At 47.7% G+C, this 25,928-nt stretch overlaps 1 protein-coding gene across 5 annotated transcripts in view; it reads left to right on the forward strand.

Annotated features, from left to right (window-relative positions):
• The window catches only part of PBX1 (PBX homeobox 1), a 371,268-nt gene that overhangs the window by 294,321 nt on the left and 51,019 nt on the right, over nucleotides 1-25,928 (forward strand). For all 5 annotated transcript variants that reach the window (XM_027767597.1, XM_027767582.1, XM_027767594.1 and 2 more), the window contains 2 exons: nucleotides 9,219-9,409; nucleotides 21,286-21,421. In XM_027767597.1, coding sequence (XP_027623398.1) covers nucleotides 9,219-9,409; nucleotides 21,286-21,421 — 327 coding nt within the window. The remainder of the gene's footprint in view (nucleotides 1-9,218; nucleotides 9,410-21,285; nucleotides 21,422-25,928) is intronic.

Consider the following 25,928-nt stretch of genomic DNA (forward strand, 5'->3'; position numbering starts at 1 on the left):
CGTGTAGGTCATTCGCGGTCACCATCTGTGCTGGCCAGCATTCTCCGGAAAAACAGAGCCTACAGGATAAATATGTGTGTAACAGGGGGGTGCTATTACAGGAGCTAGCTCACGTGATCACAGGTAGAGAAGTCCCACTCTAGACTTTCTGCAAGCTGGACAAACACTTAAAGACTCTACAGCAGGGAAGCCGGTACAGTTCCAGCCCAAGGCCTGCAGGAGCCTGTAGGCAGCCCTGGGTATGAGTCCAGCGTCGGGAGTCTGTCTGGCTGGACGGGCCCAGGGCTCTGAGGGCCAGCAGGAACAAGCGCAGCCAAGGGCGGAGTTGAGGAGCAGAGCTGGGACAGGCAGAATGTCCAAGAGTGGAGCACACAGCACTCTGGAGGGAAGAGTTAAGGGTGGGAAAGGGGGAGCGAAACAGAACCCACTTCCTGTTTGTCCCTCCCACGTGCTCAGCTAGTCCAATGTGTCTGTCCACATTGAAGGGCGAGTCTTCCTGTCTCAGCCACTGACTCACGCGCCTGTCTGGTCTGAGGACACTCTCATAGACACACTCAGAAACACTTTCACCAGCCGTCCCAGGATGCCTGCAATTCCATCAAGTTGACACTCAAGATCAACCGTCACCCCTGGACCTGCAGAGAGGTCCTTATGTAGGAGGATTCCTTATTTTGCAAGGTTGTTCTTTCTCTGGATCCTTATAGGGTCCTATGTGAAAGGATATTAAAACTTACCCTTCAGTCCCCTCCCTCCACCCAGACTCGGCTTAACTGAAAGTCAGACATGTCTCCCTCTTTATGTAATAGGTGATATGCAGCTTATCTAGTAATACATATCTTCAAAGTAGAGGGTCACGAGACACTCCTGCAGCCAGACAAATTTGGATCCTAGGACTCAGTGTTCTGCATATTGAACCCCAAAAGCTGATGGTACATAGCAAAGAACTGTGATTTTAGAGACAAAGCTACGAGCCATAGAAATCCTGTGATGGCAAGGATAAGAGAGCTTTAAGTGGCACAGCATCTGTAAGTGCAAGGTGCCCTAATTGTAATAGAGCTGCTCTCTATTAGAGAGATCCCTGCCCCAGAGACCGCCACCCTCCACCCTCCACGTACCCAAACTTATCCTTACTATGGTCTCCTCGGGGCAGCACGAACAGCTCTATTTTATGAGGAGTCCTTCAACATCGCCCTTCCCTCCCACCATTTAGCTGACAGATATGTTCGTGGTCACCTCCTAGACACAACATTGTACTGAAGTCTTCTGTTACTCTTAATGGATTATTAGTGGCTTTTGTTTGTTAGTTTGTTCATGATACAGTGTGTATGCGTGTGTGTGTGTGTGTGTGCGTGCATGCACAGAAGAGAAGCTCCCTTGGTGGAATCTCATGCTTCCATGATCACTTCCCCAGCCAGTCCTCAGGATCCGGGGCACCTGCACATGTTGGCTGACACACTTTCAAGGCAATCCGGGTGCCCGCACCCACGGCTGACCATGTAGCTTCCAGCCTTGCAGTGTGGCACAGCTCGGCCACAGTGGCTGGGCCTCTTTTCTTGTTTCAAGAGAGAGAAAAGGCAAAAGGTAGAAGACCTTTTGCAGTCCACTTACACTGTTGAGGTAGAAGGCAAATGCAAACTTAATAGGAAATTTAAATTTTAAAATAGAAATAGGCATTTTAAATTTTAAAGTGAAGAAAGTTTCATTACTGTACTCCCATCTGCCTTAGAAATGGATTTCTACGGAGTTCTCTCTTTCATGTGGGGGAACGTGGCTATGAAGCTTGAAGCCAAACATGATGCAGTTGAACCATCAGACTAGGTGTAGGGGCCGAAGGGGCAGGAAATCGAAGTGACTGCGGGAAGAACCCACGAGGCATCATCCTTCACCTTCCTGAGAAAGAGCAGTGTTCTTGCCCCAGTGCTGGCTCATGTAGACATTCCCCAGGCCCCAGCACAGGCTGAGCTCAGCCAGCTGCTGACTCATGATGGCTTCCCCACCTGGGCCAACGTGTTAAACTGGAGCCTGCCTAATCCACTGGGGTGCCCTGGGGAGACAGATGGGGACGTTCCCCATCAAGACCCCTTGCTTTTCTCCTGAGTTCTTCCTACTCTGTGTTGTCCTGCGTCTCCCCCATCAGTCAGCCTGGCCTCTGGCATAGCAAACTGTCTAGACCCGCCATCCAGCCTAGTGTGTGCCAGACGACAGGACACAGAAGAGCCCCGCTAAGACCGTACCTGGAATGGATGCTGGTTGGATGGTGACAGCATCTGGCTTTATGCTTTGCTCAGGTCAGAGCAGCGTAGAAGAGCTGGCTGTTTCTTGATTTAACCCCCTCGTCATCTTTCATCCATGTCCAAAATGAGTGAAAACCCTGACAGCCTTGGTGCATCTCCGAGCGTGCTCCCAGCTACTAAACACTGCAGCCCACGTGCTGCCTTTGCTGCCCGAGGTATCCTGTGTCTGGGTACCTAGCCCTGGCACGGTGTCACCTCCGTTCTGAGACAGGCAAGGAAACAGAGACCAGAGGTTGAGGTATAGCCAAGGCTTCACATCCAGTGAGGCACAGATTTTGCCCTGGACCAGGTTCTGACGCTTAGTCCAAGGGCTCTCCATCGAACAGTTGGACTCCACCTGCTAAGAAGAAAGTGTGGGGACCAGCAGATGGCATAATGGTTACGCTGCTGGACTCCCACATGGCCAACCATGGTTTGAGTCCCAGACTCTGCAGCTTTAACTCATGCTGAGAGTGTGTGCATGCATGCCCAAAATCCCAAGAAGAGACTGAAGGAGAAGGGATTGCAGTGTGGCCATCCCCCCAGGGGGAGGGGAAGTGATTTCTTGCCTTATGTTTCTCTGGCGAGTGCACATGCCCTATAGCAAAAATTTCTCTTAAAAAAGGAGTGTACTCTTGGGAACCAGCAGTTAGCGTAATGGCTATGTCACTGGACCGTAGTCAACCGCAGTTCACATCCCGGACCAGGTAGCTTAGGACTCACGCCGGGTGCATGTGCGTGCGTGCCCAAGATCCCAAGAGGAGAAGGGATTGCGGTGTGACCACCCCCCTGGGGGGTGATTTCTCGCTTTCTGTCTCTATGTCTCTCTCTGTCTGTCTGGCGAGCGCACGCGCCCTATAGCGAAAACCTCTCTAAAAAAAGTGTACACTCTAAGAGTGTACTCTTAAAAAAAAAAAAAATGGAGTGTGGCTATCTATAGACATTGTCCTCTCTCTGACTTCTGACTTCCCCAGAGTTGATGGTGGGCACCCATGAGGCACTAGTCATAAAATATTCTCTTTTGAAACTTCCTAGAAGTTTCTACCATTATAACTAATAAAGATGTTGGGGACCAGCCGGTGACGTAGTGGTTAAACCACCGGACTCCCACGTGGCCAACCAGCCAACCACAGTTCGAGTCCCAGACCTGGCAGCTTGTAACTTACACTGGGTGTGTGTGGATGCATGCCCAAACCCCAAGAGAAGAGTAGAGGAGGAGGATTGTGGCATGGCCATCCCCCCTTTGGGGGGGGTGAATTCTTAATTTCTATCTCTCTGTCTCTCCAGCAAGCACACACATTCCATGGCAAAAACTTCTCCTAAAATTAAAAAAAAAAAAAAGATGTTGGAAATTGAGAACTCGAGGAAAAACTCCCATCGGCACAGAACAGGTTCTCTCACTGTGGTACTAGTCATCTGTATTTACTACTTTTAAAAAGCACTAAACCATCACTTCTTTATTTATATGGGCATTTTTCTGGCTAAGGATGAAAACTGCTTAACACACTCTGGATCCTTAATAATGTTTTAATATTAGTTGTGTTGTTAATTATAGTAAATAGCAGATAAGTAGGGAAATTTTGCTATTAACCTTCTAGCTAGCATGTCTGAAAGATGTATCTTCTTCATTTTTCTGCCACAATTCCTCATGGGGGCTTTTTTGAAACTGGGAAACCTTGGTCAGATACAAAGAGTGTTTTCCATTTTAGCAGTACCTCTCTGAGATGGCTGGCCCGCTATTTGGTGGTTGATTCTGTCGTTCTGGTTCGCTTTATTTTTGGTTTGGTGGCAGATGACCCTATAATAATTAACTGTCATTATACACCTATCCCCCCACACACACACACAAAATTCCTGCCTCAATCAGCCAGAGGTTATGAAATATAGAAGGCCTCTAAAGACTTCCATTAGGAAGAAAGGAAGAGAATTGTTTTATTCATTCCGTGGAATTGGCAAAACACTTTCTCAGCAAATCATGTTGGTAACAAAGGTATTTAAGAACTACCATATTCTAATAGGTGAAACCATGATGTCAGAAACCTGAATTTTATTCCAAATGCTGTTTTATTGTTGTTTGTTAGTTTTTAAAATTTTTACTATAGGGCATGGGTGTGCACCAGAGAGAGACAGAGAGAGGAAAGTAAAATATACCTCCCCCAAAGCAGGGAAGGCCATGCCACAATCCCTTCTTCTCCATTCTCTTCCTGGGATGCACATATGCATGTACCCAGTGTTATTTTCTTTTCTCTCTTTTTTATTTTAATGAGAGCTTTTTTGCTATAGGACCTGTGTGCTCACTAGAGAGACAGAGAGACAGAAAGTAAGAAATCAGCCCCACATCCCAAGAGGGGATGGCCATGCCATAATCCCTTCTCCTCCATTCCACTCTTGGGATTTGGGGCATACATGTCCAGTGTGAGTTTCAAGTCACTGGGTCTGGGACTCGAATCTCCTTCAACTATGTGGGAGTCCAGTGACATAACCATTACACCACCTGCTGGTCCCAACCCAGTGTGATTCTCAAGCTGCAGAGTTCTGGGACTCAAACCGTGGTTGGCCATGTAGGAGTCCAACACCTTAACCACCAAGGGGCCAGCAGGTGGCATGGTGGTTAAGGTGTTGTTCCTTTCAGAGCCTTGCAGGGTTCTTTTGTGAACAGTGCTGTCTCTGTGGCATTGGCAGGAGGACTGGGTTTCCATTGCTGCCCTGGGCTGGGCTAATTCTGGGCACAACTGAGAGAGCCCCAAGATCCCAGATACTTTTGTTGGTGAGAGTGGCAGCCAAGCCCTAGCTGAAGGAGTAAGGGAGGGCGAGGGCTGTGTACGGTGCAGGGTGTGAGTTTGAACTGTGGGAGCTTATGAAGAATTTTCTATCAGGTTTCTTGCTCTCTCTCTTTTTTCTTTTAATTTTTTTTTTCATTTAATTTTTCCATGAGAGAGAAGGACAAGTGGACCTGGAGGAGAGGCATCCCTGACAGGGTCTTCACCCCCAGCCTCAGCCAGCCAGGATCTTAGGCACATTCAGCGAGACCAGGGAGGTCTCTGGACACAACCCCAGGACCTTTCTAATGTAGGTCTAGTTGCATTTATTGCTATGCCACCACCTGGCCGCTTAGACAGTTTGTCTTTAATCTGCTTCTGCAGACACCGTTGCCCTGGAACCTGCAGAGTCTGCCGCTAGAACCCTCTCTGCCCTGTGCTGGCAGCCTGGCGGTGGACAGCAGTCTCCTCTATTGCAAACTCTTTAGCCTGTGAGTGACACTCACGTAGGAACGGGCTCATCAGTGAAAGCAGCCGCATTTGGGGGAGGTGAGGCAGAGGTGTGAGGAGTTCAGGTACTGGGAAGATCTGGATCATTCTGTTCTGTTCTGCTAGAAATGGACATGGGCCTCTTCTCCACTGCGTGTTCCTGAGCAGCTGTTTGGCAGCTGCTCTGCTCCACCTCAGCAGTGGGCCAAACGACTCCACTGTCTGTTTATTGCAGAGCAGAAAGGGCCCCGGGATAAAATGCTCTGAATAAACATCAGATATTGTGAGTATTTTTGTTCACGGTAATGAAGCACATTATTATTTGCCAAGCACTGTGGCTTCCCAGCTGAGCGCTGGTGGGCCTGACAATGCCCCTGCAAGTCCAGCCCCTCCTCCCTTTGAGCTCTGGAGATGGGGAGGCTGCAGCCCAGCCGGAAGTTGTTTCCCCAGAAAGACAGTTGGGGTGCTTGCTTTGTGCCTAACCCCACCCTCCGTCCTGGGGCCTCAGAACTGCAGCCAGCTCACTGCCAAGTGCTGGTCCCCTCTCTTTCTCGTACAGTCCCAGGGACTGGTGTTGCATAGGGAATAAGCTTCCAGGATCTTGTGCTTAGATAGCACTTGCCAGAGTGGAGACCAGAGCTCTGTGACTCTAACTTTCTGTGGATTTGTCTGTAGTGCTTGCCTGCAGAGTAGATAGGACGTATTTATTACCACCTTTATTTTATTCACTGACTCATTTATTCCATGGTGGGTGGGGAGACAGGCCCTCCCAAGAGGGTCCTCACACTGTGAACACTCCCATTCTCAGATGCTGTATATCTGGTGTGCCCTGGGAGGTCCTGGGATGTGAACTCGGGACCTTTCCCATGTGGGTGCAGTTTTATGACCATTGCACCACCACCTGGCCCCACCACCTTTATTTTACCAACCAGGAAGCTGAAGCCTGGACTCGTGTGCTCAGTCACGGTACTGTGCTGGGTTTGAAGTCATCAATTGAGCAGATAGTTACTGTGCACTGGAGAACCAGACACTCACATACTCATTTATTTCATCTTTGGCACACCTGTGAGGTGGGCACCGTCATCCCATAAGGGAACCGAGGCAGCAGTTAGCGTAATGGCTATGTCGCTGGACTCCCACGTAGTCGACCGCGGTTCGTGTCCCGGACCCAGTGGCTTAAAACTCACGCTGGGCGCGTGTGCGTGCGTGCCCAAGATCCCCAGAGGAGAATGGAGGAGAAGGGATTGCGGCGTGACCATCCCCCCTGGGGGGTAATTTCTCGCTTTCTGTCTCTATGTCTGTCTCTGTCTGTCTGGCGAGCGCACGCGCCCTACAGTGAAAATCTCTCCAAAAAAAAAAAAGGGAACCGAGGCACGCAGATGTTAAGTAACTTCCAAGGTCCCACAACTAGACACCCCCAGAGCAGGATCTGCACCCAGCCGGTCTGTGCTCCCTTCTCAGCCCACTCTGCTGTGACCATGTGAGGAATTTACCCAACCCACGGCCAATGCCCAAGAACATGGGTACTGTTAGCCTCGCCACAGCGTTAGGAATGACTGAATCCACTCTCAGGAGAGTAAAATGAGGCATGGGTCCAGACCATGGTGCAGCAGTAAAGCACAGTGCTCTAGTTGGCTGAGCCTCGCGGGGAGGTCCTGGGTTTGCATCTGGAGGCCTCCCTGAGTATGCCAGGGAGGCTGAGGTCTGGGGTTGACTGACACTGGGGGTGGATTGTGGCAGAGACCCAGGTGGGTGCTGTCTCTCTTGCTCTCCGTCTTTCTTACTCATGGAAGAAATAAACTAAACATTAAGTAAGATGAAATGGGCACTGAGTAGTGAGAGGATTTACCCGAATGTTCCTGGAGACAGGGTCAGAAGTAAGGCCTCTCACTCTCGGGTGTAGACACAGCCGAGCAGCTGCATGTGTCCATTTCACCTTTGCACCCAACCTGAAAGGATTCCTGAGACAGCCAGGGGATCTGTCCTGCAGGAGTTGTTACCGTATTATCGGCACGTATGGAGAATTTTGTGCTGTGAAACAATGCCAACACAACTTTGTCAACAATGAGTGTGGAGGGGTCAGCAGGTGGCGTAATGGTTAAGGCACTGGACTCCCACATGGCTGACCACAGTTCGAGTTCCGAATATGCTAACTAGAAAATTACACCAGACGTGCGTGTGTGTGTGTGTGTGTGTGTGTGTGTGTGTGTGTGTGCCCAACATCCCAAGAGGAGACTGGAGGAGAAGGGACTATGGCATGGCCACCATCCCCACTGGGCGGTGATTTCTCACTTTGCCTCTCCCTGTCTCTCTCTGGCAAGTGCATACACCCTATCGCAAAACCTTAAAAAATAATAATAATGAGTGTGGTTCCGTTAAGGTCAAACTGGAGCTTTTTGGGTCTTTAGTTCTTCTACATCTTCTTGCTTTTGTTCTCGTTACAAACCTAACAGTTTTCTCACATTGCTGTGAGCTAGCCTGTGAATACGTTATTGAGGGCTCGCTAAGGAGACCGGACTACCGGTGTAAGTAACAGTAACTGAAAGCAGGGGCAGGGCAAGTTCAGGCTCTGAAGAGAGACAGCTCAGGCCTGGACTAGGAAGTCCTCAGGCCTTGCCGCTAGCTCCTCTGGCTGGCCCTAGGTCTTCGAAACAGCCCCGACAGCTCTCTGAGCCACAGTTTGCCAAATTACAAAATGAGGTGGGGAAATGCGATCTCCAATTTCACTCCCAAGCTGATGGCGTGTTGGTCCCTAACCCGGCAGTTTTTATATCCCCCTGCTAAGATGGTTTCTGCATCCCGAGTCAGGTTCTGATGCTTGTTCAACGAGGCCCCTGGAGACAGGTTCCCTTTGGTTATAGGCAAAGTGGATCTTCAGGCCAGACCAGGAGAGTTCTAAGACTGGAAATAAAAATAAGTTGATGAAAAATCTCCTGGAAGAGTCAGCAAAGCTCTGAATACCGAGATTCCACCCACACTCTTTTGGTCGACTTACGCATCCCAAAGCGGAGTATTTGAAAGCTCTGCTGTCTCAGAGGTCATGAGCAAGGCAGAAAACTCATGCTCCGCCTGGCCCAAAACTCTCTTCGACTGTCACCTCTGGATGACGAGGGGCGTCGTGTGCTTTATACTGCGATTCACCTTCTTTTTTTAAAAAAAAATTAATAATCAATTCATTAATTTTTGTTACAGGACATGTGCACTCACCAGAGACAGAGAGAGAAAGTGAGAAATCACCCCCCAGAGGGGATAACCCCCCCAACCCCCTCTACTCCACTTTCCTCTCTGGATTTTGGGCATGCACAATACAGGCTCCCGGTGTGATTTTCAAGCCACCAGGTCCAGGATTCGATCCGTAGTCGGCCATGTGAGAATCCAGCACTTTAACCTCTACACCACCTGTTGGTCCCGTCTTTGTTTCACTGGAGTAAATCATAGGGGGTGGGAGATTAAGAAGAAACGTGACAAAGAATTTTCTTCATCCTTATAAAAATCAATATCATGGCCAAAACGTAGGGTCACGGGGGTTGAACGGGATTTCTAGGCCGTCATTGATTCTACGGCCCTGATAGGACTAAGTCCACCAGCCGTATGGATTTGCACAAGGCTCCAGAAAAGCCTGCCCAGCCGTGCGTCTGGCCTGCGGTGTCGAGGCATGGCCCCTCAGCGCGCTGTGTTTACTGCCCTGCCGTTCCAGGCGTGCAACGAGTTCACCACCCACGTCATGAACCTCCTGCGAGAGCAGAGCCGGACCAGGCCCATCTCCCCGAAGGAGATCGAGCGCATGGTGAGCATCATCCACCGCAAGTTCAGCTCCATCCAGATGCAGCTCAAGCAGAGCACGTGCGAGGCCGTCATGATCCTGCGCTCCCGGTTCCTGGACGCGCGGTGAGTCCCCGACCCGGCCGGAGCCCACGGGCAGCTACGCTCAACCTTCCAGTGTCACCTCCTTCAGGGCTGAGCCGAGTGCTAGCCTGAGGTCATTGTGGGTCTGGTAAAGGCAGGCTGCAGGGTTGGGAAGGCCCGTGGTTTCATACAGACCAGGGCGGTCCACAACGGAGGGGTGAGCCCCACCCCTGCTTTTGTGAGTGAAAGAGGAAGAGAGAGAGAGGGAAGAATGAGGGAGACGAGTTTTTTTTTTTCTTTTTTTTTTTGGAGAGGTTTTTGCTATACGGCGTGTGCGCTTGCCAGAGAAACAGAGAGACATGGAGAGACAGAAAGCGAGAAATCAGCCCCCAAAAAGGATGGCCACACCGCAATCCCTTCTCCTCCATTCTCCTCTCAGGATCTTGGGCACACACGCACACGCACCTGGCAAGAGTTTAAGCCACCGGGTCCAAGACTCGAACCGTGGTCGACTACATGGGTGTCCAGTGACATAGCCATTACACCAACTGATCCCAGATGAGTTGGCTTCGCCAAGGCACTATCCTTGTGTCCTTGCCTCCCAGTGAGCAGAGATGACAGACATGTGGCACTGCTCTTGCATGTTCAAGTTGGCCCAAAAACCATGGTCTCCAGACTTGCGAGTGCTGGTGCTATTTGTGTGCCACGGTGGCCGGGCTGGAGGGGATGCTTTTTACCTCCACTGTTTTTCACACTGGATAATAGGCCAGAATGACTTAGATATCATGAGCGAAAAAGCAGGATGTTTGTTTTCATAGCACTGGGCACCTTGGTTACAGGTGCATCTCCTACCCGGGGCCCATGGCCGTCTTACTAGTGCTCCACAGGGACGCACTTTCTCCAAGAAGGGCAGCTCCCTTGGTTGGAAAGCTGGGTCTCCCTCACGCTGTGCGTAGGCAGCGAGTGCTCTTGGTCCCCTTAGACCCCTCTCTGGAAGCGAACCCCCTGTGCACACTCCAAGGGAGGTTTAAGAGCACAGAAAGGACACGGTACTTTGGGCACAGAGAGACGAGGAGGTCTGATATGGGACAAATAGATTGGATGCTTCCTACCTGGCATTGCTTCCTGTGATGTTTCTTGTGCTTTTTTAAAAATTATTTTATTTAACAAGTGAGAGACAGACAGAGAGAGAGAGAAAGAAAAGGAAAGTGAGAAAGCAAGCTGCCAGGCCCGAGACTGGAACCATAGTCTGCTATGTGGGAATCCAGTGCCTTAACCACCACACCGCCTGCCGGCCCCTTCCTTGTGCTTTTCAAGTGTGCAGTTGAAGAAACTATGGGTAGAAAGGTCCTTTAATAAAGATGCAAGCTGAGAACAGAGAATGAGTCATTGGTCCTCGCCCCCCTCCTCTCTAGACCAATAGATTCATGGGAATCTTTCGATTCTTCTTGCACTTGTTATCCAGCCTGTAAAGTGGTGATAATCACATCTCTCATTTGCCTTGGAAGACCATTTTTATAATTGATCCAGCAAATACATTTCAGAGTGTGGGCGTGCTCTGTGACCTATAGGTCATCAGAAATTAGTCATCTCTTAGCAATGTGGCTATGATCGTTCATTATTTCAATTCCTGAAAATAATCCCAGTCGGCGATTTTTCGCATTAGAACATTAGCTACGTCAGGGTCACAGACCAGCTCGCCACCTACGGGTCTGTGGCTGTTCAACCAGAGACTCGGTGCTCCTCCTGGGTTTTCTCACTCCTGGAATCCTGTTATTTAGCTCTCCTCCTCACACTTTTCTCTCTCTGTACAGCCATGGTCTTCCCAGTCTATGGGCCTCTTCAAAACTCCCTGCATCTTCTCCTAAAGTCGTTTTTATTCAGTGTGTTTTGGGTTGCATGGAACACAAAACTGGAATGCCAGCTCCCCAGGTGGACCTCTGAGCCAGTAGAATAATGTCGAGTAAGTGGAGAGGAAGTGGAAACGAATCTAGCTCTCCCCGGCTGGATATAGCGAAGACAGCCTACGACGTCCCCCCAGAGCGGGGCCCTCTGGGCACCCCCTTTGCCATGTGCCCCAGAGCTACCAGCCTGGCTCCTTTAATGCAGCCCCGTCGCGCACGATGCCGAGTGCGGGGGACTGGTGGCCTCTGTCTGGGTCCCTCCCCTGCGCAGCGGCTGCCACCACACTGCATGTATTGCTTGCATCCCCATGGTAACGCACCTAGTTAAAATGCTGGAGTTGGTATTTATCTTGGCAGATACTGAAAAAAAAAAAAAGTTGGGACCAGACCGGGTTCTTTTTAAGAAAGAAATTGGAGAGAAGGGAGGAGAGGAGTCATTGTCTCAGTGGATTTCTTCTCGCAGTTATTCTGCTGTGCCCCGCTGAAGGGCAGACTTGGAACTAGGCAAGCTTTGTACACAGCCCCTTTCCCATCGCCCAGAATGCTCCAGTTGGCACCAGAAGGACAGTCACAGTAAGACGGGGTCTCTTTCTTGCTTCAGTTTCCACCTTTGAATCATTGTCCATGAGCCAAGATTCAAAATGCAAACAACTAACCAATGCACGTTGTTATCATTTTATTTTGAGTGCATATTTATTACCAGGGAAAGACTGTAACCCCAAATGCCAGCTCAAGGCCGAGTTAATGGTGCTTCCAGCTCAAAAATAAATGTTTGCCTGCACTTCCTGATAAGGAGTTCACATCATGGCCTCGGTGTCAGAACTGTAACCGGGAGAGGGCTACGCAAATCTTAGAGGAAAGACACGCAGCAGGTGTTCACGAGCTGCTCCAAACCGTGTGTCCAACGGGCATGGCCTCATCCAAAAAAGAGTTCATGGGAGACAAATGAAGTAAGAGCGGATTCCATTTAGCAGTAGGATTAAGCTTGGGCATCTGCTCGGTGTACGGAATTGAATGTTCCTCCATGGGTGTAGACTCCTGTATAAACGTTCCACGACTGCATAACAGGCTGCCACCTATTAGCTGCTGAAATACGCTCTAGTTGTATCTCCCATTCTGTGTCAGGGTCTGGGCCCAGCTCACATAGATCCTCTGTTCTCAGCCAAGCTATAACCGAGGGACCGACTGAGGCTGTGCCCTCTGAGGTCGGGGTCTGGGCCCAGCTCACCTAGACCCTCTGCTCTGTTCTCAGCCAGGTATAACCGAGGGACCGACTGAGGCTGTGCCCTCTGAGGTCGGGGTCTGGGCCCAGCTCACCTAGACCCTCTGCTCTGTTCTCAGCCAGGTGTAACCGAGGGACCGACTGAGTCTGTGCCCTCTAAGGTCAGGGCCTGGGCCCAGCTCACCTAGACCCTCTGCTCTGTTCTCAGCCAGGCTGTAACCAAGGGACCGGCTGAGGCTGTGCCCTCTGAGGTCGGGGTCTGGGCCCGCCTCGTCTAGACCCTCTGCTCTGTTCTCAGCCAGTCTGTAACCGAGGGGCTGGCCACAATGTCATCTCATCCAGGCACAGGGGCCTCTTCCAAGCTCACTCTGTTCGTTGGCAGAACCGCAGTCCCTCATGATTGTACGACTGGAGGCCTCAGTCCTAGGCGCCGCCCTTCCTCATACGCCATTCACCACTGGGCCAGTTGCTTGCTTTCTTCCGGAAGGCCAGCAGGAGAACTCTAGCTGGATCTCCCATCGACTTTATCTGAATCTCCCTTTTCATGTACTCACGTCAGCTAATTGGTAACCTAATCCTAGGAGGGATACTCTGTTCCAGTCAGTCCAGGGGAAGAGGTGTGCATTAGGATCAGGAATCTTAGACTCTGCTTACCCAGGATCACTTGGCCCACACAAGCCATAGCCTTTCCCTCTTCCTCACATTAACTTAGCCTTGCCAGGAAGATTTAACTTAAAAACCCCACTCGTTCATTCATCATGCATTCATTTGTTCATTCATTCAGTGTTTATCATCTCATGCTACGTACCAAGCATTGTGCCATACAACTTGGTAAGTTATTGTCAAGACTGTAATAACATTTCCTTTTGTTAAAGCGAAAGGGAGAGAAAGGATTTATAAATCCTCTAAATGAATTTCAAGCAACAATTTTTTTAAAAGGTTTTTGCCATAGGACATAGATGTTCACTGGAGAAAGAGAGAAGGTGAGAGGGAAAGGGAGAAATCACCCCCAGGGGGATGCCACACCACAGTCCCTTCTGGGATTTTGGGCACACATGCACACATGCCTGGTGTCAGTTCTAAGCTGCCTGATCTGGGACTTGAATCACTTTCAGCCATATGGGAGTCCAATACCTTAACCACTGTGCCACCTGCAGTAGTATTGTTTTTGTTTTTTTCCAGAGTTATTCATTTCATTTTTTTTTTTTTTTTTTCAGAATTATTCATTTCATTAAATTAATTAATTAATTTATTTTCATTTGACCAGAGAAAGACAGACAGAGAGAAGGAAAGTGAGAAAGCAAGCTTCCAGGTCTGGTACTCAAACAGTGGTCAGCCATGTGGGGATATCCAGCACCTTAACCACCATGCCACCTGCTGGTCCCATTCCAAGCAATAGTTTTCACTTTCATTCTGTAATGTTTTGCTGGACATACCAGTAATAACACCAACAGGTGAGGAAGAGTATACCAAGTATACCTCTGCACTTCCCCCTGATAAGATGACATGGAATGACCAAAGAGGAGCATGGCTAGAAAGAGGAGAGGACACCCCCTAAGGCTCGTCACACTGGCATAGTATTTAAACATTTTTTTAACCTAATCAGGCACCTGCCATCTGCCAGATGCCACATTAGCCACTAGAATAGCAAAGATGAAGAAAATATCCATGAATGTCCATCCCACCTTCACAGGGCTCTTCCCCTTATGGGACAAACAGCCTAACCTACAATGGCACGTTCCACGGTTCAGTGCCTCAATTTCCTAACCTCACCTGAAGGGAGAGAAGAGACAGAAATGACCCTCAGAGGAGGAGAGTGTTTGCTGAATAATAGGAATAATGTGAGCAAAGTAAAACAGCATAATTCACCCTCCAGAAGCACTGCTTCTACTGGCTGTTAGACACAGTGGGATGGGGCACCTCCCTTGGGGAATTAACTGCTCAGGCAGAAAGACATAGGTGAGCTTGAGGCAAATGCTGGCAGAGAGAGATACAGGGAGTATAGGAAAGGCATGGGGACATGGAAGCCCTGGTGTCTCTGGGGAGGGCAGATATATGTGATGTAGCCAAACGAGATTATGCAGAGCACGCGTGGACGCGGGGAGATGAGGCCCTTGGGAAAGGTTAGGGCCGCTAAAGACCTTTCCTGCTCCAGTGAAAATTCTGGGTTGGTCCTCGGACACAGCAGAAACCCTCAAAGCTATCTAAGGCAGGAATGTGGGAAATGACCACCTAAATTCTAAAATCACCCGTATTCTAATTCTGATTGCAACCCTGATGGTCTTTGTGACCCCAAGTAAGTGGCTTGTTCTCACACAGACTCAGTTTTATCATTGTAAAATGGGCTAATTCTGTAAACAGGAATAAATAGAATCATTTGAAAAACAACTTAGTATGAGATCAACACATAGTAATTACACCATAATTCAGCTATTATAGTAATAATGATCATACAGTTTATATAGTAGAGGACTCCAAAAAGTTTATGGAGGGGCCAGCAGTTGGCTTAGTGGTGAAGGTGTTGGACTCCCTCCCACATGGCCAACTCCAGTTGGAGTCCCAGACTCAGTGACTGAAACTAGTGCCAGGTGTATGTGTGTGATTGCCCAAAATCCCGAGAGGAGAATAGAGGAGGGATTGCGGCATTGCCCCCCCACCCCCCCGGGAGGTGATTTCTGGCTTTGTGTCTCTCTGGCAAGCCCACATGCCCTATAGCAAAAATCTCTCTAACCAAAGCATAAAGTTCATAGAAAAGTAGAATTGAAGTATGAGTTTATGTTGATGCAAAAAAAAAAAAAATTGAAATCCGGAAACCAGCAGTTAGCGTAATGGCTATGTCGCTGGACTCCCACGTAGTCGACTGCGGTTCGCGTCCCGGACCCGGTGGCTTAAAACTCACGCCAGGCGCGTGTGCGTGAGTGCCCAAGATCCCGAGAGGAGAACGGAGGAGAAGGGATTGAGGTGTGACCATCCCCCTCCTGGGGGTGATTTCTCGCTTTCTGTCTCTCTGTCTCTCTCTGTCTGTCTGGTGAGAGCACACGCCCTATAGCAAAAACCTCTCAAAAAAAAAAAAATTGAAATCCATGCAGTTTTTTTTTTTAAAATACACATTTCCTGTGATTTTTTTGAAGGCCATACGTACATTATTATTCAGTTTTATAATTAGTAATGATCAGATATGTGATTTAGAAAAATTACTCTAGTGATTCTCTCACACATAAGCTGAATTGGAGAAGTGCCTGTTCTCAAACTGGAGCAACAGTGAATAAGAATGAAATTATCTCCAGCATTTTACCCAAATATTCAGAGTAAAACATTCTTATTTTAATATAGGCATTGCTATATTGTAGAGGAGAGTTAAGGAGAGACTTTAAAGACAGTTCATACTTTTGATGATGTGCTCAGAACTGTGCTCTTTTTCCAGGGAGGGCTGCTTGGGAGCCATTTCTGGAAAGTGTGTATTGAGGTAGAGCTGCAGTGTCTGGAAGGAGGCCTTTCATTTTCTGTTTAAATTAATTAAAATGGGGGCTGACAGGTGACATAGTAGTTGAGGGAACCGAACTCCCAGATGGCTGACTGCAGTTTGAATCCTGGACCTGGTGGCGTGCTTTCTCACTCTCATTCTCTTTCTCTCTCTCTCGCTCACTCTGTCTCTCTCTGGTCAAATAAAAATATAAATAAATAAAGTCAAGATAAAATAATTTTTAAAAAAATTAATTAAAATAATGTTAAATTAAATATTAGGTTTTTTTCTGTTTTTGTTTTTTGTTTGTTTGTTTTGTTTTGTTTTTTAATTTGTCAGAAAGAGGGAGAAAGTGCACTTGCCAGGAAGAGGGAGAAAGAGAGAGAGGTCCAGTGAGGAAGCACCACCCATGAGGACAGCCACACCGCAATCCTTTCTCCTCCGTTTCCCCCTCCTTTCAGGATTTTGAGCACACACCTTGCCTGGCAGATTTCTCAGGCCGGCTGGTCTGGGCCTTGAACCACACAGCTGTGTGGGATCTAGCTGCGTTAACCACCATGCCATCGACTGGACCCACACACATTTCCTTTCCAGTACACGAGCCGCGTGTGGCTGCAGTGGCTACTGTAATGAGCGGTGCGGGCACAGAGTGTTTCCTCGGTGTGGGAAGTGCTGTTGGCCAACACTGGTCAGGTGGCACAGGCTCATCTAAACAAGAAACCCACTTCACAACTAGCAGTGATGGGACCAGCAGATGGCATAACGGTTACGTCATAGCCTCCCACATGGTCGACCGTGGATCGAGTCCTGGACCCAGTGCCTTAAAATTCATGCTAAGCACATGTGCATGTATGTCTAAAATCCCAAGAGGAGAATGGAGGAGAGGGGATTGCGGCGTGGCCATTCCCCCTGGGCATGATTTCTTGCTTTCTGTCTCTCTGTCTCTCTCTTTCTCTCCAGTGAGCACATAAAAAAAAAGGAAAAATAGCAGTAACAACAGAGGTGGAACCAGAGGGGTGGATCTGAAAGGACAGAGCTGGCATTACTTGCTTTGGGGCCCATCACCCTCTGAAGGCAAGAGGGCAGCAGTGGGTGAGGCTCACTCCTGGTTCTGGCCGACACCTGCTACACAAGTCTTTGAGTGCATGAATGGGTGAATGAAGCCATTAGCAAGTGCAATGAACTGTGCCTGTGGATGAGCCACTAAGCCCTGTGGGTGACAAGATGATGGAGCTGGTTCAGGAGGAAGGTGGTAGCAGTTTTGGAAGCGCAGTTAATTGGAGGTGCCTAGAGCATGCGATGGTCAAAGGGCAGTGGCTGGTAGAGAGATATGAGTGCAGGGCACGGCACATTTTGGTAGTTACGGTATGAGAGGATTTCCAAAAGGTCATGGGGAAAATGGAATTGAAGTATGAGTTTATTTTGAAATCCAAACATAGCTTGTTTTTTCCATAATACTCATTTTCCGTTAATTTTATGTAGACGCTTTAGATAAGGCTGTGATAACTCTACTTCTATCAAGAGCCTTTTATAAAAACTGTCCCCATGGGAACCAGCAGATGGTATAATAGTTATGTCACCAGACTCCCATGTAGTCGACTGCGGTTCAAATTACAGACCAGCCGCTCAAAACTCACGATGGGTGCATGTGCACTCAGAGACCCAAGAGGAGAATGGAGAAGTAGGGATTGCAGCATGGCCATCCCCCATGGGGGGTGATTTCTCACTTTCTCTCTTTCTCTGTCCCTCCAGAGAATGGATGCTTCCTTTAGCAAAAATGCTGTCTTTAAAAAATTCCCCTTGGGATCAGCAGTTGACTTAATGGCTATGTCACTGGACTCCCATGCAGTCGACCACAGTTCAAGTCCCAGATCCGGATCCAGTGACTTAAACTCATGCCAGGCACATGTGCGTGCGTGCCCAAGATCCCGAGAGGAGAATGGAGGAGAAGGGATTACGTCATGGCCATCCCCCCTGGGGGGTGATTTCTCGCTTTCTGTCTCTCTGTCTCTCTCTGTTTCTGGCGAGCACACGTGCCCTATAGCAAAAGCTCTCAAAAAAAAAAAAAATCCCCGTGGACTTTATTATTTGAATGGTGTCTAGCCCTAAAACACTGTATTTCTCTAGCCATGTTTAGTCAACTTCCACACTTCTGAAATTAAAAACTCAGATATGCAGCTATCCAAGCTTCTGACCACTTTGAAATCACAAGTGTTAACTCACTGAATGGGTAACACTTGAAGCAGAGAAGCAGGAGTCTTGGTTAACAACAGCTTTCGCATCAGAAATGTGTTATTTTGGGACCAGCAGATGGCATAATGGTTACATCACTGGATTCCCATGTAGCCGATCACAATTTCAGTCCTGGACCCAGAGGCTTAAAACTCAAGCCAGGCATGTGTGCGTCCATGCTCAAAATCTCGAGAGGAGAATGGAGGAGATGAGGTTGCAATGTGGCCATCCCTCCTGGGCCTGATTTCTTGCTTTCTCTCTCTCTGTCTCTGTCCCTCTGGCGAGCGCATTTACCATATATATATATATATATTAAATCTCTTAAAAAAAAAAGAAATAGAAATGTGTTACTTTCTCTAGGTCTCTTGAAATTCTGAAAAATCCTCCTCCAAGGAGTTCAAAGGCCTTGAAGGGAATGGTAAACAAGTCCATCCACGTAGAGGAGACCTCCTAGGGAAGGTCGTACATCACAGCCAGAAGGGAGCAGGGAACAGCTGTCTGCACATCCCCAGACCACCAGCTCATTTCCAGAGAGGGTTCCTTTGAGCGCAGTTGGAAGAGTCCCAAAAAATACACTGTAATGCTAATGCAAACAGCTGAATGAATGGTCGGAGCCTCTCCCAATTAGGGGAGCCTACAGGGTCCAGTTCCCCGGGCCTAAAACAACAGTCTTCTCAAGGCAGAGAAGAAGAAGCCAAAGGTTATCTAAAGACTAGCTTGGAGACTGTTAGCCAGTGGCCATCTTCCTTAAATTCCCATCATGCAAGAGCTTTTATTACATGCCTACTTTTCCAGTTGGGCTTTTTAATCCAATCTGTCCAATTTCTGATGTTGGGTGACCCAGAAACTCAGCATGATGTGGGAGAGTGACTTGGACGTGGCGAAATCTGGACAGATGTGGTTAATACCTGTGGACAGATGGTGCTCATCCGGTAAAATCAGGCACTTTATTGTGTTAATTAATCCAAGTGGGACCCTGGAAATACAATACTAGCTGAATTTCCTGTCTAGCAAGACCAGTGTGCTTTCTGTTGGCTAAATTGGGAACCTCTAAATCCTGGCATAACTAGGGGTGTTCTGGAAATCTTTTCTATAAGGAAAAGTTTTTGATGAAAGCAAAAAAAGTCCAAAGTGCTAATAAAGCTAATTTAAGGGTAAAGGCGCTGGATTCCCACATTGCTGACTGCAGTTCGAGTCCCGGTGGCTTGCTCACTCCCTCTCTCTCTCTCTGTCTCTCTCTGGTCAAATTAAAAACTAATAAAAAAAAAAAAGATTAAAAAAATAATTCTAAAAAAAAAAAAAAGAAAGATGAAGTCCCCACCACTTCAAGGAGGGGAAGGCCAAGCAGGAGTTCCCCGAGTGACTCCCCCCACCACCATCCAAGGGCCTTCCCCATGAGGAAGCAGTGAAGTGATTCTCACTTTTAATTAGTTGAATTAGCACTTTTTGTTAAAGGCAGAAAAATGCTTGTATTCAAAATGTGGTTTCTTCCTTGGCAGCCTGGGTATGAAAAAGACTCCTATGGGCTTCGGTTTTACCACTTAGCAGACCTTCTTGCTTGGGAAAAGTGCCACGTCTGTCCTTGTGAGGGAGGTCCAGCAGTCTGGGGGTTAATTTCAGGGTTTCCTGCTTCCTTCCTCAGACCTTTTGAAAACCTTACGTGCATTTACGTGAGGAGAGACGAGAAAGACAGAGATAACTTATTTTTACCTTGTGGCTACAGTCTCTAGAAATGGCCAGGAGCCAATTACCTGAAACAAAGAGGCTGGGCTGTGTAGCTGGGGAGACCTGACTCAGTATTGGGCCTCTCTTACTTACATAGAGACCTTTGAACTTTGTGACCTTTGAACTCAGTTCTACACTGATGAATACGAGTAACCATATCTAACTCTAGTTGTGAGAAATGAATGACTTGAATTGGTTGCTATGGGGCATCAGGCCCGGTGCCAGAACCTGGCACCACTAAGCCCAGCGTGCGCCACCTGTCCGGCACTGTACAGTTCCCCGTGTGAGGCCTTCCTCGCTCTCCTAGTTCCACCAGAGGACTCTGCATTTTCTGTTAAAGAGCCTGAGGCCTCCACTGGCAACCCAGATCACCCCGCTGGCATGTAGTTGACCCAGGATTCAAACAAAGTGGCCTGAATATTGAAATCGCATGTTCTTCACCACTCTGTAAAGACATTTGGTGCCGACACGATGCAGAATGAAGTATTCAAGAAATGCTTAAAGTGAGGTGGTTTTCGCATCCAACCGCATTTTGCCAATCTCCTCTAATTCACCTTTTGCTCAAAAATGTGTGTTTTCCCAAAATTACAAGGGTATTTGTGGAGAATGTGCATTATAAAAAAACTGCATGGATTTCCATGTTTTTGGAGGTGGGCACCAAGAACAAAACTTGTGCTTAATCCCATTTTCTTTCGTTTTTCTTTTTTTCTTTTTTACTTTTTTTTTTTGCAGGGGGGAGAGGTTTTTGCTATAGGGCGCGTGCACTCGCCAGACAGACAGAGAGAGACATAGAGACAGAAAGCGAGAAATCATCCCCCCCAGGGGGATGGCCACTCCACAATCCCTTCTCCTCCATTCTCCTCTCCGGATCTTGGGCACGCATGCACACGCGCCCGGCGTGAGTTTTAAGCCACCGGGTCCAGGATGCAAACTGCGGTCGACTACGTGGGAGTCCAGCGACATAGCCATTATGCTAACTGCTGGTTCCCTTTCTTTTTTTCTTTAAGAGATTTTTGGTATAGGGTACGTGAACTCACCGGAGAGACAGAGAGCAAGAAACCATTCCCCCAGGGGGGGATGGGGAGATGGTCATGCCACAGTCCCTTCGTCCCTTCTCTGGTTTCCTCTTGGGATTTTGGGCTCCCATGCACATGTGCCTGGCATGAGTTTCAAGCTACCAGGTCTAGGACTTAAACTATGGTTGACCACATGGGAGCCCAGCATCTATGCCGCCTGCTGGTCCCCACAATCCCATTTGCTACACACTTTTTGAAGTCTTTTCCGAGATTCTATTCTCTGCTTTTTATATATTTATGTATTTTTGGTTATTTGATGTGAACTTTTTGATATTTTTTTCTTTCTTCCTGTAAAGGCGGAAGAGACGGAATTTCAACAAGCAAGCAACGGAAATCCTGAATGAATATTTCTATTCCCATCTCAGCAACCCTTACCCCAGTGAGGAAGCCAAAGAGGAGTTAGCCAAGAAGTGTGGCATCACAGTCTCCCAGGTAAGGGACCCTCAGAAGGCTCTGCCTGTTGTCTGCCATGGTGGAGCCACTCGGCCAGGCCATGGAGGTCTTGTATTAATGAACATTCATGCCGTGCAAATTTCGTCAGCTAACGACTTAAATTGCCAAGATAAGGTCTTGATGGATATTAAAGAGTTCTAGGAAAGTACCTGGAAAAGCTCAAGAAGGACCAACAGAAGGAAGACAAGACTAAGTGGAGTGCAGTACTGAAACAGGGGCAGGTTTCCTACCACTGAGCACGCCTTACTTCCAAGGGTGCGGTTTCTACCCTGTGTACTTGGGAAGCTCTCTGCATTTCTCCTGTTTTCAAACTTAGTCAATTCCTTAGTCCACTTTTTTGTTCAACCCAAGAACTTTAAGAGGCAGTTGATGGAGGCTAGATGGTGGTATAGTGGTAACACAATGCTCTGCAAAGGCTGATCCACATGAGAAGGTTCTGGGTTCAAATCCAGAGACCTTCCTGAGTATGCTAGGCATATTTATGCCTTTGACCTGGGGCTGGCTGAAGTTGGGTGTAGATTGTGGTATTGAGACCCTGTTAGGTGTGCTGTCTCTCTGTCTCTGTCTCTGTCTCTCTTCCTCTTACTCATGGAAGAAAGAGAGAAACTTTTTAAAAAGATATTTTAAGGAAAGTCAATGAATGGACAAGATATCATATAGCCTCCTAGATGACAGGGACTTGAAGGTCTTCTCTTGATGCTCTGACCGCAGCCGATAGAGTCTAGGAGTTTTAACGTGTCACCGTGATTACACTGGAATAGTCGCACAAATGTCACTGAGTGCCCTCTTCCCCCACAGAGCAGCGGCCATAACAGGTGCTTGTTGACTTGGAAAGACACATGATATAAAATGTTTAGAGACCTGGAGTGTTCACCATTAATATGAAGTAGAAAAGTAGGCAATATTTATAAGTATTTACATTTGGTCTACTCCAAGGATTCATCCATGCTTCTTATTCAGCCTGAACCTCAACTACCATGACTGGTCTCAGTCAGAGAAAGTGGTTTTCATTGGAATTGTATCACGTGCAAGAGGATTAAATGTACTGGGAGGAGAGAGAGTGGTGAAGAAACAGTCTACCCTAGGGAGTAACTTCACTTACCATTTTTCCAACAGACTCGATGCTGTTTTGTATAAACCAAGCATCTGTACTTCCTTGAGTTGAATCCTGGCTTCTGGTTCTCTGCAGCCTGCAGATTCCATCAGCCTGCATTTAGCTAAGCAGAATTAGGTCCAGGCAAAATATAGAACTCCATAGAAGGTATTCACAATGAAGAGATTGCCAGGGCCTCCCCAAGAAGCTGTGGGAGATTTTGCAGCAGCAAACATCCTTGAAAATATCTTTTCAGATAAAGAAGAATAAATTGACTGCCTGGGTTTACCAGGCCTTCCTGGGGGCTTTGACCCAGCTGAAGATTATTTTCCAAAATTATTTTATTTAACTTTATTTATTTATTTCTTTAATTTGACCAGAGAGGGACAGAGTGAGAGAAAGAGAAAGAGCAGAGCAGGGGGGAGGGGAGATTGCAAGAAAGCAAGCCACCAGGTCCAGGACTTGAACCACGTTAGCCATGTGGGAGTCCAATGCCCTTAACCACTATGCCATCTGCTGGCCCCTCATTTCCCATCTTGATAATTCTGGGACAGTAGGACATAAGTGGTCAAACTCAAGTAGCATAGTGTTTTTCTTTGTTTTTTAATTTTATTATTATTTTTATTAATTATTAGCTTAATTCACCAGAGAGAGACCAGGGAGAGAGAGGGAGAAAGTAAGAAAACAGGTGTCCAGGTGTGGGACTCAAACCACAGTTGTCCATGCAGGAGTCCAATACCTTAACCACCACGCCACCTGCCAGCTCATTTTTTTTTTTTTTAGAGATTTAATCATCCTTTTTCAAATCTAGACACCTTGTCTACAAAGAAGAAAATAAGGAATTAATGGTTTTTGATATTTGCTGCATGTTTGATGAATGGTTCCAGGTATGAACCCCATTACTAACTCACAAATCAATGAATCTCAGTCAGGGAATCCTCTGCTTTTCAAGTAGTATTAAATCACTCTGCTATCTGAATTGCAAGTCTGAGACTCTGACTTTCAGATCCCTATTGAGGGTAAAAGGAACACTTCTGGAGCAATTCTGGGTTATGTATAGCTAAATGAAAGGTAAACCCTTGGCCTTTTCCAGCAACCTCCCCTTTGTTTATTATGAAAGTTCAGGGTGCAAATAGCTTGTCCATTAAAATGATGATTTACACCTGTGTCACCTTTCCTTTACTCCAACGCCGTGCCACACCTCCTTCTCCATCACACCGGTCTTACCCAACAGCAGCCAAGATGTGTCGCCATTGCCTGCCAGCTCCAGTGGGAGACTGTGCTAAAATAACACGGGAGATCGTTAGGGTGGGGCGTGATTTTACCCACGTCACCTCTGGGATTCTAGGGACCTCACTCCTTCTGTTTGGGTCTTGAGTGCCCCAACTTCCCGTCATGGCTTCCTGGACCACATACATTGGTATATCTCCCCACTAGTGCCCAAATTCAGGGGATGCATTGTATACAATAGCTTCCCTTTTCCCCCCCTTATTTTTTGGTTTGTTGATGATTACTCTTCCTTTTTTTTACTTTTTTTTTTTTTGGAGAGATTTTCACTATAGGGCACGTGTGCTCGCCAGACAGACAGAGAGAGAGACATAGAGACAGAAAGCGAGAAATCACCCCCCAGGGGAGATGGTCACGCCGCAATCCCTTCTCCTCCATTCTCCTCTCGGGATCTTGGGCACGCACGCACACGTGCCTGGTGTGAGTTCTAAGCCACCGGGTCCGGGACGCGAACCGCGGTCAACTATGTGGAAGTCCACCAACATAGCCATTACGCTAACTGCTGGTTCCCTGATTACTCTTCCTTTTTAAAATTCTCCTGCCCTGGTTTCCTTGACCCTTTTCTCCCTGCATTTCCCTCCCTCTCCTTGGGCCGACCCTTCTCGGTCTCAGAAGGTGTACTGTCCCTACTTGCCCTAAAATGGTTGTTTTTTCCCCTTAGCCCTCATCCCTTCTCACCCTAACTAGTGATTGTTAACTATTCTTAAAGGCACAGCCATTTTGAAATGTACTAGAAGCTGTTGGTTCTTCCCATAAATCAAAACAAAAATATGCTCGTACACAAAATTCCCTCTGAAACTTGTCCATTGATCATCCTCTCCCTAGATCCCTAAAGAGCCCTTCTGCTATGGTGGTGCACTCAACGTGGGCAGTGCCAGCATCACTGAGAGCTTGTTAGAAATGTGGACTCTTGGGGACCAGCAGATGGCATAATGGTTATGTCACTTAACTCCCATGTAGTCAACTGCAGTCAGAGTCCAGGACCCGGTAGCTTAAAACTCATGCTGGGAGCATGTGCGTGCATGCCCAAAATCCCAAGAGGAGAACGGAGGAGAAGGGATTGTGGCGTGTCTTCCCCCCTGGGGGTGATTTCTTGCTTTCTGTCTCTCTTTTTCTCTCTTTGTCTCTCCAGCAAGCACACACACCCTATAGCAAAAATTTCTCTTATATAAATTTATATATATAAATATATAAAATTTATATATATATATAAACAATGTGAACTCTTGGAGGCCAGCAGGTGGCATAATGGTGTGGCCCTGGACTCCCACGTGGTCAACAACAGCTCGAGTCCCAGATTGGGCAGCTTGAAACTCATAGTGGACCCTTGTGCATACATGCCCAGTGTCCTGAGAGGAAAATGGGGAAGGGGGAACTACATCATGGTAGTCCCCTCGAGGGTGGTTTCTTGCTTTCTCTCTCTGTATCTGGTGAGTGCACATGCCCTATAGCAAAAAAAAAAAAAAAAAATCTCTCTTTAAAAAAAAAATATGGACTCTTGGGTCTCATTCTGAATCAGAATCTTTGGGGTTGGGGACCTAGGAATCTACCGTCTATCCATAAATGCCTAACTTTGAAGAACACTGTTATCTGAGTGATCCCTTCCCTGCTCCTAGCTACAAATATACCCCTTCATTTGAATATGTAGATGGGACTTTTCTCCTAGACTAGCAGGCTCATCTATTTTCCTTCCCACTGGACTTCATCGTGGGACTGCCTGTAGGCTTCTCAAACTTAACATGCACAAACCGTGAATCAAGCTGTCCCTACAAAACCCATCATTCTTTCTGTACCGCCTGTGTCATGCCGTATCTGATCACCCTGAGTGCTGAGACCACGTAGGCCCTGGCCTGTGACTAGCACCGCCTCTCTCCGTGGTCCGGGGCCCATGCCGTTGCCTAGTACATCATGTAAGGCCCACCTAACCAGGGCTAGCGCCCTCCCCGCCAGTTCTAGTCTTGTCGAGCACAAGATCATTCCCATGACTTGCCCCCCTCCACCTGCTCACTTCTTTCTCTCTCTCTATTTATTTATTTATTTTGCATCTAGCTGATGTCCCTGGACCTCAGGCATTTCCTTTCTTCCTCAGAAGGCCTCTTAAACTAC

Source organism: Tupaia chinensis, unplaced genomic scaffold (genome assembly GCF_000334495.1).
Source record: "Tupaia chinensis unplaced genomic scaffold, TupChi_1.0 Scaffold000070_1, whole genome shotgun sequence".
In the NCBI taxonomy this organism is placed as follows: domain Eukaryota; kingdom Metazoa; phylum Chordata; class Mammalia; order Scandentia; family Tupaiidae; genus Tupaia; species Tupaia belangeri.